Source organism: Staurois parvus, unplaced genomic scaffold, assembly GCF_062004578.1.
Source record: "Staurois parvus isolate SC_StPar_1 unplaced genomic scaffold, SC_StPar_1.0 ptg002034l, whole genome shotgun sequence".
In the NCBI taxonomy this organism is placed as follows: Eukaryota; Metazoa; Chordata; class Amphibia; order Anura; family Ranidae; genus Staurois; species Staurois parvus.
The window spans coordinates 37,673-50,103 of record NW_028319830.1 but is presented as its reverse complement, the minus strand read 5'-3'; the positions used below and the strand labels follow the sequence as shown (position 1 = coordinate 50,103).

General features: G+C 43.3%; 1 protein-coding gene across 1 annotated transcript in view; it reads right to left on the bottom strand.

Moving 5' to 3' along the window:
- Window positions 1-2,664: 2,664 nt before the first annotated feature.
- The window catches only part of UBXN4 (UBX domain protein 4), a 37,967-nt gene continuing 28,200 nt past the window's right edge, over window positions 2,665-12,431 (bottom strand). Inside the window, exons 9-11 of the mRNA XM_089664774.1 lie at window positions 9,856-9,987; window positions 7,864-8,075; window positions 2,665-3,270 (exon numbers count right to left, since the gene is read on the bottom strand). Of these exons, the coding sequence (XP_089520900.1) occupies window positions 3,135-3,270; window positions 7,864-8,075; window positions 9,856-9,987 (480 nt within the window). The 3' untranslated portion in view covers window positions 2,665-3,134. The remainder of the gene's footprint in view (window positions 3,271-7,863; window positions 8,076-9,855; window positions 9,988-12,431) is intronic.

Sequence of the window (12,431 nt, the reverse complement as noted above, 5' to 3'; positions counted from 1 at the left end):
TTCTCAGTGATGTCATCAGTGTCTAAAGAATGGATGGGATGCATTTTCAGTGATGTCATCAGTGTCTAAAGAACCGACAGGATGCATTCTCAGTGAAGTCACCTGTTTCTAATGAATGTATAGGCTGCCTTCTCAATGATGTCATCAGTGTCTAAAGAACGGAAGGGATGCATTCTCTGTGATGTCATCAGTGTCTATAGAACGGACAGATGCATTCTGTGATGTCATCAGTGTCTATAGAACTGACAGGATGCATTCTCAGTGAAGTGTATGTAAACTCTAAGGCTACATTCACACCGGCGATCAGGACTGGTGTAAACTGTGGCAGCAAGTCCTGCTGGGGCTCTCAGGGGGGTAGGTGCAGCCACTGACCCCAATCACTATAATGACAGGTTACTGGCAGCTGCACCTATTTGTGGCAATTTGCACAGCTACTGGCATAGTGATTGGCGGCCAGAGGCTGCTGGTAGCCACAGCAAGAATCCTTGCCGCTACCTATTAGCACTGGCCCTAAGCACTGGTGTGAATGTAGCATAACAATACATTTTTCTTATTTGTTCCCCTTTTGGTCTGTTAGTCATACCATTGTGAAAGCGTACTACAAAACACCTCCTCCTGTTATGGAGACAAGAGGAAGATGTTATGTATTTCTAACACAATCCTTTTCCTGAGGCGAAAAAGCTACTCAGTACAGTTGTCACCCTAGGACAGGAAGGGCATTAACCCCAAGATTACTTAGTTACAATAAGGAAATAGATGTGGCTGCATTTGCTTTCTTTTTTCACACTTTGTGACCAAAAAGCTCCAGTACTCCCAATTTTGTTCCTGGTTTAGATTTGCTGTACATCAGGTTGAGGGCACAAATTAGCACGATGGTGACTTTTGCACAGGTTTGCAATCGATAAAAAAAAATCTAAAAATGACAACAGTGGTCACTTATGTGAGCAATTGATGCCTGCGCAGTGAATGCAAATGTCATCTGATGTCATTGTTGGGACCTGGAGAGTAAAGTGGTGCTAAAAGGCAAAAGGTTTTCTACCTTAATACATTCTCTGCATTAAGGCAAAAAAAACCCCACAACTTTCCAATAACAGCCCCCCACCCACCCAAGGGACAGTTGGAGGAAGCTGCATGGGCTGCACACATGACCAGGGGCGTATTTACCACAAAACAAACAAGGCACTTGCCTAGGGCAGCATTTTTCAGGGGGGCAGCACCTCCCCCCAGAAGAGATGGAAGAAGGGACCTGAGTGCCATGGGAACCCAGGTGGGATCTGAGAGAGGCTGTGGGCTGCTTGACTGTGTATTTAGAGCCGGACTCTCATTCCTGGGGATGTCCAGAGCTGTGTAGATGGGTGTCTCTCTCAGGGGGGGGATGGGAATTAGAAGGCTCTCACAGGTGGGTTGCTGTTGGTCAATGTCTGGCTCTCTCCACGGAAGGGGGAAGGGGGTTGTTGGTCAGTGTCCGTGGAGAAAGACGATTTGTGTGTTGCCTAGGGTATCACAAAACCTAAATACACCCCGGCACGTGACATCCAGTTGAGTTTCAGGCAATCTAGATGTGTTGGTGAAGGGTGGCTACACCATAGTTACGTATAGTCTACAGTTATGGCTGCATACACTCTCCGGTCACTTTAATAGGTACACCTGTTCAATTGCTTGACAACACCAATTGCTAATCAGCCAATCACATGGAGCAAACTCAATGCAATTAGGCATCTAGACGTGGTGAAGACTTGCTGAAGTGCAAGCTGATCATCAGAATGGGGGAAGAAAGGGCATTTAAGTGACTTTCAACATGGCATGGTTGTTGGTGCCAGACAGGCTGGTCTGAGTATTTCAAAAACTGCCAATCTACTGGGATTTTCAAGCACAACCATCTCCAGAGTTTACAGAGAATGGTCCGAAAAAGAGAAAATATCCAGTGAGTGGCTGTTGTGTGAACAAAAATGCCTTGTTGATGTCAGACAACGGGCAGACTGGTTCAAAGTGATAGAAAGACAACAGTAAGTCAAATACCCGCTCATTACAACCAAGGTATGCAGAATACCATCTCTGAACGCACAACACATCGAAGCTTGAAGTAGATGGGCTACAGCAGCAGAAAACCACTCCGGGTGCCACTCCTGTCTAACATCAGGAAACAGAGGCTGCAATTCACACAGGCTCACCAAAATTGGACAACAGAAGACTGGAAAAACGTGGCCTGGTCAGATAAGTCTCAATTTCCCTAGAGATAACTGTGCGTGAAAATCCCAGTAGATCGGCAGTTTTTAAAATATTCAGACTAGCCCGGCTGGCACCAACAACCACACCACGCTCAAAGTCACTTAAATCCCCTTTCTTCCCCATTCTGATGCTCAGTTTGAACTTCAGCAAGTCGTCCTCACCAGGTCTAGATGCCTAAATGCATCGAGTTGCTGCCGTGTGATTGGCTGATTAGCAATTTGTGTTACCAAGCAATCTAACAGGTGTACCTAATAAAGTGGCCGGTGTGTGTATTGGAACCATGGGAGTGCAATATTATGGTTTTAATCTATTTTATTCAAAATTTACTACGGTAGAAGTGTACTGAATGTCTGGCCAAAAAACAAACAAACCACACAGTACAGGTAAATCTTAGTAAAATGAAGTAACAATTTACTTTCGAACTCCAAGACACAATTTGTTGAAAAACGTTTATTGGCAATGTTTGAAAACGGATGATGTAAAACTATGAGAAACGACTGAGGTCTTGCGGAAGTGATAAAGAAAACCAATCGATATAAATAAGTTATGTAGTATCGAGTTTAGGATTAATAAACACATTATATTCTTGCAAAAAAAAAAAAAAACCACAATGGTGACCGCGTCTGCTGAATATAAAGATATAAAGGCTCAGAGAAAAGTCCCGCGGAACTCAGCGATTATCCAAAAAAAACAAAAACAAAAATGATTTTTAATCATAGAAGCATATATTATAGTGAGCGGCGTCTGTAAGTACCAAACCTTAATTAAAAGAGTTAAAGGATCCTAATTCATGCATATCGCTATGTATTAAATGGCCATATGACGGTGCTTAAAAGAGGACCCCCAATCGCTGGACAGTGGCTCAAATAAAAGTCTAAATAAACATCTACTATATTACTCCTTTATTACATCTGTTGGGTAGAATTTCCATTCCACGTGTTGTTTTCATCTTCATCGTCTTGCGTTCTTAACCTGTAAATTTTGCCTTCTTTTTTGAACTCGTCTGACCGTTTGTCAAGTACTCTCCTTCGAACTGGTTCCCTGTGGAACAATGCAAAACAAATTAAAATGTATCTAAATCCCCAAACAAAAATGCAATATATTGCAGCTTACCAATCCTCCGGTGTGGTGGCTGCATTTGTTTTCTTTGTTCAGGGTTGTTTTCCTTTATTTTCACCTGGTGATCCTGCCACTTCCTTTCACTTACTCGCCTAGAGGGGCAATGCTCACTAAGGCTAGGTTTATATCTGTGCGGGTGGTGCCGCTGCGGATTCGTACGAAAAGCCATGCATCCACACCACCTGCACAGAGGAATGTGGACTCGCTGGCGGGTGCCATTAGTTCTAATGGCACACTGCCCACACTGGAAAACGCAACCGCACTGGGAACGTGGCCACAAAATGCGGCCTACATATAGGTGAACCAGGGGTAACTGTACTGCATTTATGGAGGAATAGGATTGTCACCCTTGAACAAGAGGTAGATCAGGTCTAGAGAACACAACTCCTGCTCCAAAAAAAATGGGGGGGGGGGGGGGATGTTGGTGCAGGGAATTATTATACAGTATTTATAAAGCGCCAATAGTTCGCTCAGCGCTGTACATTACAATGGGGGACAGAACATGTGACAGAACAATACCAATACAATGCAAAACATAAGGGGATCGAGGGCCCTGCTCCTTGGAGCTTACAATCTAGGAGGGAGGGGATGGTGGCACAGGAGGAGATAGCTGTGGGGGATGGAGTGGTAGGAAGAGTGGAGGAGGTCGGCAAGTTAGCAGGGGGTGGGGTAGGCTTCCCTGAAGAGATGGGATTTCAGGGTGCGCCTAAAGGAGAGGAGAGTAGGTGATAATCTGATGGGTTTGGGCAGGGAGTTCCAGAGGATGGGTGACACCCTGGAGAAGTCCTGGAGGCGGGCATGGGAGGAGGAGACCAGGGAACTAGAGAGAAGGAGGTCTTGTGAGGAGCGGAGTGTGCGTGTTGGGCGGTACTTGGATATTAGGTCAGTGATGTAGTTCGGGGCAGTATGGTGGACAGCTTTGTACGTCAGTGTTAGGATTTTGAATTTGATCCGTTGCGCAATCGGAAGCCAGTGGATGGATTGGCAGAGGGGGGTGGCGGAGATGGAGCGGTTGGAAAGGTGAATGAGTCTGGCAGCCGTATTCAGGATGGACTGAAGCGGGGATAGCCAGCGGCGAGGCAGGCCAGTGAGGAGGGAGTTGCAGTAGTCGAGTCGTGATATGATGAGGGAGTGGATGAGCTGTTTAGTGGTTTCTGGGGTTAGGAACTACTAATATAGGTTCTCATGTGGGGAAGTGCAAGGACTTCTTCCCTGCGTGTCCTGGGGCACGGGAGTCTATTCAAACGAATGGGCTCTCGTGCCCATGCAAAATGTGGCCCACATATATGTGAACCAGGGCTAACTGTACTATATTTATGGAGGAATAGGATTGTCACCCTGGAACAAGAGGTAGATCAGGTCTAGAGAACACATCTCCTGCTCCATAATATTGGGGGGAAGGGGGGTGTTGGTGCAAGGAATTACTAATATAGGATTCATATATTATAGAATTATATATTGGAAGTGCATCGGGTATTTTTTTTTCCACTTATCGAGCAATCTTATTCAATGGCATTTTTAGCAAACCAAAAAGGCAGCAAATAAAGGAAGCAGTTTATAGTTACATACTTTGCGCTCCTATAACTAGTTCAAGCAGAACGTCATTCCCTCCATCAGAACTGACTATTTCTAATCCTTATGCTAGCATTAGTAAACAGATCGTATTTACTTGATTTAAACTTTCTTCTTTTACATTTCTTCAGTTATTCCCTGGTTTTAATGTCTGGACCAGGGGTGGGTAGAACTACAAGTCCCATGAGGCATTGCAAAACTGACAGCTACAAACATGACTCCCAAAGGCAGAGGCATGATGGAACTTGTAGTTCGCCAACAGCTGGAGGGCCACAGTTGCCCACCCCTGGTCTAGACAAATGACGTCATACATCCCAGGAGTCTTCAGGAGGGGAGGGAGGGGTTTTATCAGCTAAGCACACCTTTCTGCATGCCTGCGCTAAGGGCAGATGGATTCCAGGAAGCAAATGCGGCATGAACCATCTGCCCTTACTCAAGATGGCCATGACCAGGAATGCTAGAGTGTGTTTTTTAAGAAGTGATTTCTGAATAAAGCATGGAGACATGGATGGATGGGGGAGCTTGCTTTGAATATTAAAAATGAATTCAAATAGTGTTTTTGGTTTGTAGTGCTCAGACACAGTGTAGTTCCACTTTCAGCTCTTTGGACAATAGCAGCCATCAGCTTGTACTCCATTTGTTCAACTGGCTTCCGGCTTCAAAGTGAAAATGATGCGGTGGCTCTATAGTCAGCAATCAGTTTCATAGAGCAGGCGGCACGGTGTCTCCCCCCCCCCCCACCTTAGATCCAATTGTGGATCATGCTTAATGGGCAGCACAGTGGCTAAATGGTTAGCACTTCCGCCTGGCAGTACTGGGGTCACTGGTTCAAATCCCAACCACAGCACCACCTGCCTGGAGTTTGCATGTTCTCCCTGTGCCTGCGTGGGTTTCCTCTGGGTACTCCGGTTTCCTCCCACACTCCAAAGACATGCTGGTAGGCTAATTGGCTCCTGTCTAAATTGTCCCTAGTATGTGTATGTATGAATGTGAGTTAGGGACCTTAGATTGTACCCCCCTTGAGGGTTAGGGACTGATGTGAATGTACAATATATATGTAAAGAGCTGTGTAAATTCACAGTGCTATATAAGTACCTGGAATAAATAGAGGAAAGCAAGGTTTAGATGCACATCTAAAATCTACTCCAAGTCAATTTGCTTCACAAAAATATAAAATTGGCAAAAAAAAACAAAAAAAAACCCACCAATCATAAACGCGCTATGCTCTTGGAACTAATTTTTTGTTTCAGTATCTAAATGCAGCTCGACAGAACGAAAATATGGGGTCTGTCACTGGGAGGATTTGTCCCAACACCCTGTTCTGTTGTCAAACACCCCTCAAACAGACCGGAAGTTGGGAGATTTTTCCCTCACTCAAAATAAACAGGAAGTAAAAAGGGAAATTTTCCCAAACGGAGACACATACAGCAAAAACACATTAACAGACGTTCTACCCTCTGCAACTCATGCAAAATAAAATGTTCAATTTAAATTATCTAGCTGTATTACACGTACATACAAAATGTGTTCAAAGTCTTAAAGCCCCTTAAAGCTGCTGGGCTTAAAAATGTGGTATGGTTTTAAAAAAATAAATAAATACTTCTAATGCATTTTTGTGTGCTTTCTAGTTTCCCGATTCCCAGAAAAACAGAAAAAAAAAGAAGACTCAAAAAACATGCAGATGAGGTGTGCTTTTGAAGTGTTCCCATTGACTTACAATGGTAGGTGTGTTTTTGCAAAGCACACCAAGGATGCAGCATGCAACGCTGTTAAAAATGCAGGCCAGCAATGTGAACAGTTACATAGGATTTAAAAGGGAATCATTTTCATGCACTTTTGTGGTGCTGGATAGGTGTATTTTAGCGTGCCAAAAGTGCACCAGTGTGAAAGGGGCTTCACAGTTCATTTTCTTTACAAAGCAGACACAGCCTGGGTAAGTAAGCCAACCGCTGCAGAGACGGACTGTGTGGAAGCAGTGGTCTCTCTGCAGAAGTCCAACATGTCCCCTATTTGTGTACTATTTATTTATTTATTTCAGATACTTATATAGCGCCATTTGCGCACTTTTTTTTTTTTTTATTAACATATATATTGTACATTCACATCAGTCCCTAACCCTCAAGGGGTGTACAATCTAAAGTCCCTAACTCACATTCATACATACACATACTAGGGCCAATTTAGACCGGATCCAATTCACCTACCAGCATGTCTTTGTGTGTGGGAGGAAACCAGAGCACCCAGAGGAAACACACGCAGGCACAGGGAGAACATGCAAACCCCAGGCAGGTGGTGCCATGGCTGGGATCTTCTCATTGATAGCAACGATGGGGTACTAGTCTTCTCATTGATAGCAACAATGGGGTACTAGTCTTCTCATTGATAGCAACAATGGGGTACTAGTCTTCTCATTGATAGCAACAATGGGGTACTAGTCTTCTCATTGATAGCAACAATGGGGTACTAGTCTTCTCATTGATAGCAACAATGGGGTACTAGTCTTCTCATTGATAGCAACAATGGGGTACTAGTCTTCTCATTGATAGCAACAATGGGGTACTAGTCTTCTCATTGATAGCAACAATGGGGTACTAGTCTTCTCATTGATAGCAACAATGGGGTACTAGTCTTCTCATTGATAGCAACAATGGGGTACTAGTCTTCTCATTGATAGCAACAATGGGGTACTAGTCTTCTCATTGATAGCAACAATGGGGTACTAGTCTTCTCATTGATAGCAACAATGGGGTACTAGTCTTCTCATTGATAGCAACAATGGGGTACTAGTCTTCTCATTGATTACAACAATGGCGCACTATTCCGCCAAACTCCAGGCAGGTGGTGCCATGGTTGGGGTTCAAATCAATGACCGTTATACTGCCAGGCGGAAGTGCTAACCATTTAGCCGCTGTGTACAATGATAATTCACAAGACTTCACTTACCTCTTTGGCTCTGAATTGTTGGATGATGTAGGATTTGTGTTCTCCTGCGGGGGGTAGGTTGCCCTGTCTGAGTGATGTGCGGGAGGTGGGCTGCTGAACAGGAAATTGCTGATAAACCGCCATACTGCCAGAAGAGGGTAAAACAGTGTACCCAGAAGCCCCCATATACCACCATCTGATGACTGTACTACAGCCCGAGCTGGTCTGCCAGCCTGTAAAAGAAAAGAATGACAAAATCAGTCTTTTATCAGTAAGACAGGACAAGTAACTGATCACATAAACCAGACAAAGAACAAGAACCAACGTTGCTGTGCATCAGATATATGAAACAAATTGTGGTTGTCGGTCTTGTAGCTTAAAAGGACCCTTTCATTTTTCATCACAATCTGTAACAAAGTTCTAGAAGGTGATCTATATATATATATATATATATATATATATATATATATATATATATATATATATATCTATCATCTTAGATTGTAAGCTCCCAGGATCAGGCCCTCCTAACCCTCTTGTATTGAACTGTATTGTTGCTGTATTGTCTCCCGTTATATTGTAAAGTGCTGAGCAAACTGTTGGCGCTATATAAATCCTGTATAACAATAATAATAATAATAATAATAATAAATCCTGTATATTAACCAATTCAATACCGGGCAATTTTACACCTTCCTGCCCAGGCCAGTTTTCAGGTTTCAGCACTCTCACACTTTGAATGACAATTGCGCGGTCATACAACACTGTACCAAAACTAAAATTTTATCATTTTCTTTAGACAACTAGAGCTTTCTTTTGGTGGTATTTAATCACCGCTGGGGTTTTTATTTTTTGCTAAATTAACAAAAAAAGACCAAAATTTTTTTTAAAAAAACGTGTTTTTCTTTGTTTCTGTTATAAAAGTTTACAAATAAATAATTGTTCTTCATAAATTTAGGCCGAGATGTATTCTGCTACATGTCTTTGGTGAAAATAACCCAAATTAAGATGTATTATTTAGTTTGTAGGAAAGTTATAGAGTTAAACTATGGTATAGATCTGAATATTGATCAATCCTGAAGTACTGACAGCCAATCTAATTTCTTGAGGTCCAAGAATGTCAGAATAGTACAGATATCCCCAAATGACCCCTTTTTGCAGAGTAGACAGTCCAACGTACTTCATAAGAGGCATGGCGAGTTTTTTGAAGTTGTATTTTTTTTGTCATAATTTTTCAGAAAATGAAAAAATTAAAAAAATTAGTTTCACCATTTTTTTTACATACTGTCACCAGTGCAGTACAGCGTCGTCATATAACTGGCATGGCGGTGATCAGGGACACTGACTGGTGACAGTATGAAAAAAAAATTAATTTTTCTTTTTTTTAAGATTTTGTTTTCATATTTCACTATGACCAAAGTAGTACAATGTTACCATAGTAATATTGTACTACTTTGTGTAAAAAAAAATAAAATAAATACTGATCACTTCCCCAATTTGCTTATAGTAAAGAATTACTTTGCTATAAGCAAGCATTTACCTGAATGACATCGATTCATTCAGGGTTTTTTTTTTGTGCTTAGCTGTGATTTGGCCACAGCTAATCACATGACATGTGCATGTGAATAGCTGTGACCATTCACAGCTAGACACTAGTATACAATGGATGGCATGAATGAAGCCATCCATTGTATACAACTGTCATGTGACCTGCTGTGATTGGTCACAGCAGGTCACATGGTACCGGCAACGGGGGCCGATACTCAGATCGGTCATCGGCCGTATCCGAGGTACACGGCCGGTGACAGATCGCGCCGCTGCGCGGCTCTGCAGGAGCGCAATCTGCGCATGTGCGGGAGGACGATATATGGCGTCCACCCGGAACGCTGATGACATTTGCCGGCCACCGTTCGGCCATAGGCCACACAAACACCTATCTAAATAAATCCATAGATGGTATCTCGTTATATACAAGCACCCTTCCCTTAGGATCACAATTCGGTGTAGACTTACTGGTAAGAGCACTATAGAGGCGCTAGGTGCCAGTTCCAAAGAAAGCAGAGATTTCCCATAGTCTTCTTTGGTAAATTCCCTCCGGGGAAACATGGTGGCGAGGGAGAAATTACCATAGGTGCTCCCAACGGTCTGTAAGCACAGTGTAAAAATAATACTTTAAGATCATTGCAAACACATTTAATCAGCTATATTATCAGCCAATAGGATCAGTGTAAAAAATGCACTTGGCACAGCCTACAGCCAAAAGGCTTAAAGTGGTTGTAAACCTCAGACATGAAATATAAACAAAACATATCCCTCTATAGTGTGTACTTGTCTCAATCCAGAGCACTAAGTGTCATTTCTGTCTGCTGCCTCCTTCTTCCACTATCAGCATGAGTCACTTCTGACAAGTTTTCCTGACAGAAAGAGATAAAAAGGTGACAGGGGAGGGAGCTCCAGCACACAGTCTGCGATTGACAGCCTCAGCTCTGTTCCTGTGAGCTGTGTGAAGGGGGGTGGGGGAAATGTTCTAGCGCACAGGGGTATATAAACTCTAATTTAGAAGAGGAGAGGGGAGGGAAACAAATAGTTAATGGAGTATAAATATCTCAAATATGCAAGTCTATGAAGGATAATGGCTCAGGTGCATATGGCAACAGCACATGATAAATACGTATACAATATATAAGTGGAATGAATAAATCCTGATAACGTCTCTGGGGGACGGTGTGATGGTAGCGGCAGCAGTCCTTAGGAGCAGGGCCAGCTCTGTGTGAAAAGATCAGGAGAGAAGAGAGAACAGGAGGCTCCAAGCTAAGTGCAGTATGTAACAGTAAACGTTTAACCACTTCCTGTCCAGGCCAATTTTCATCTTTCAGCGCTATCACACTTTGAATGACAATTGCGCGGTCATGCAACACTGTACCCATATGAATTTTTTAGCATTTTTTTGAGACAGATAAAGATTTATTTTGGTGGTATTTATTCATCACTGGGATTTTTTTTTTATCTATGTAAATGAAAAAGTCCAAAAATATTGGTTTTTAAAGCGTTACCTATGGATAATTACATGTACCGTACTTTGTCATCATTACACAGGCAAGCGCAATTTTAAAGGAGCAACATGTTGAGTATCTATTTACTCTGCGCAACATTATCTTTTATTTTTAGACAAAACATTGGGTATTATATTGTGTTTATGTGAGCACTAAGATTCATTAAAGTGCATTTTGTCCTGAAAATTTGTGTTTGATAAATTGCTGTGCAAATATCTTGTGACATAAAAATTGTAAACCATTTTATTCTACAGGCCCTTTGCTTTCAGAAAATACACTGATTAAAAAGTGTTCCTTTCATTTTCTTGAGCAGAGTATAGCATCAAGTCAATGAAACTCCTGGGATATTGATCTGGTCAGTAAGTAGCAGAGGGGGTTGTTAATCAGTTTCAGCTGCTTTGGTGTTAATGAAATTAACAACAGGTGCACTAGATGGGCAACAATGAGATGAACCCCAAAACAGGAATGGTTTTACAGGTGGAGGCCACTGACATTTTTTTTCCCCTACTCATCTTTTCTGTTTTTCACTAGTTTTGCATTTGGCTAGGGTCAGTGTCACTAGTGGTAGCATGAGACAATACTTGGACCCTACAGAGGTTGCACAGGTAGTCCAACTCCTCCAGGATGGCACACCAATACGGGCCATTGCCAGAAGGTTTGCTGTGTCTCCCAGCAGTCTCAAGAGCATGGAGGAAATTCCAGGAGACAGGCAGTTACTCTAGGAGAGCTGGACAGGGCCATAGAAGGTCCTTACCCCATCAGCAGGACCGGTATCTGCTCCTTTGTGCAAGGTGGAACAGGATGAGCACTGCCAGAGCCCTACAAAATGACCTCCAGCAGGCCACTGGTGTGAATGTCTCTGACCAAACAATCAGAAACAGTCTTCATGAGGGTGGTCCGAGGGCCCGACATCCTCTAGTGGGCCCTGTGCTCACTGCCCGGCACCATAGAGCTCGATTGGCATTTACCATTAAACACCAGAATTGGCAGTTCCACCACTGGCGCCCTGTGCTTTTTACAGATGAGAGCAGGTTCACCCTGAGCACATGTGACAGACGTGAAAGGGTATGGAGAAGCCGTGGAGAACGTTCTGCTGCCTGTAACATCTTTCAGCATGACTGTTTTGGTGGTGGGTCAGTGATGGTCTGGGGAGGCATATCCATGGAGGGACGCACAGACCTCTACAGGCTAGACAATGGCACCCTGACTGCCATTAGGTATCGGGATGAAATCCTTGGTCCCATTATCAGACCCTAGGCTGGTGCAGTGGGTCCTGAGTTCCTCCTGGTGCACAACAATGCCCGGCCTCATGTGGTGAGAGTATGCAGGCAGTTCCTGGAGGATGAAGGAATTGATACCACTGAATGGCCCCCACGCTGGCCTGACCTAAATCCAATAGAACACCTCTGGGATGTCATGTTTTGGTCCATCTGAACCGCCAAGTTGCACCTGAGACTGTCCAAGAGCTCAGTGATGCCCTGGTCCAGATCTGAGAGGAAATCCCCCAGGACTCCATCCATCGCCTCATTAGGAGTA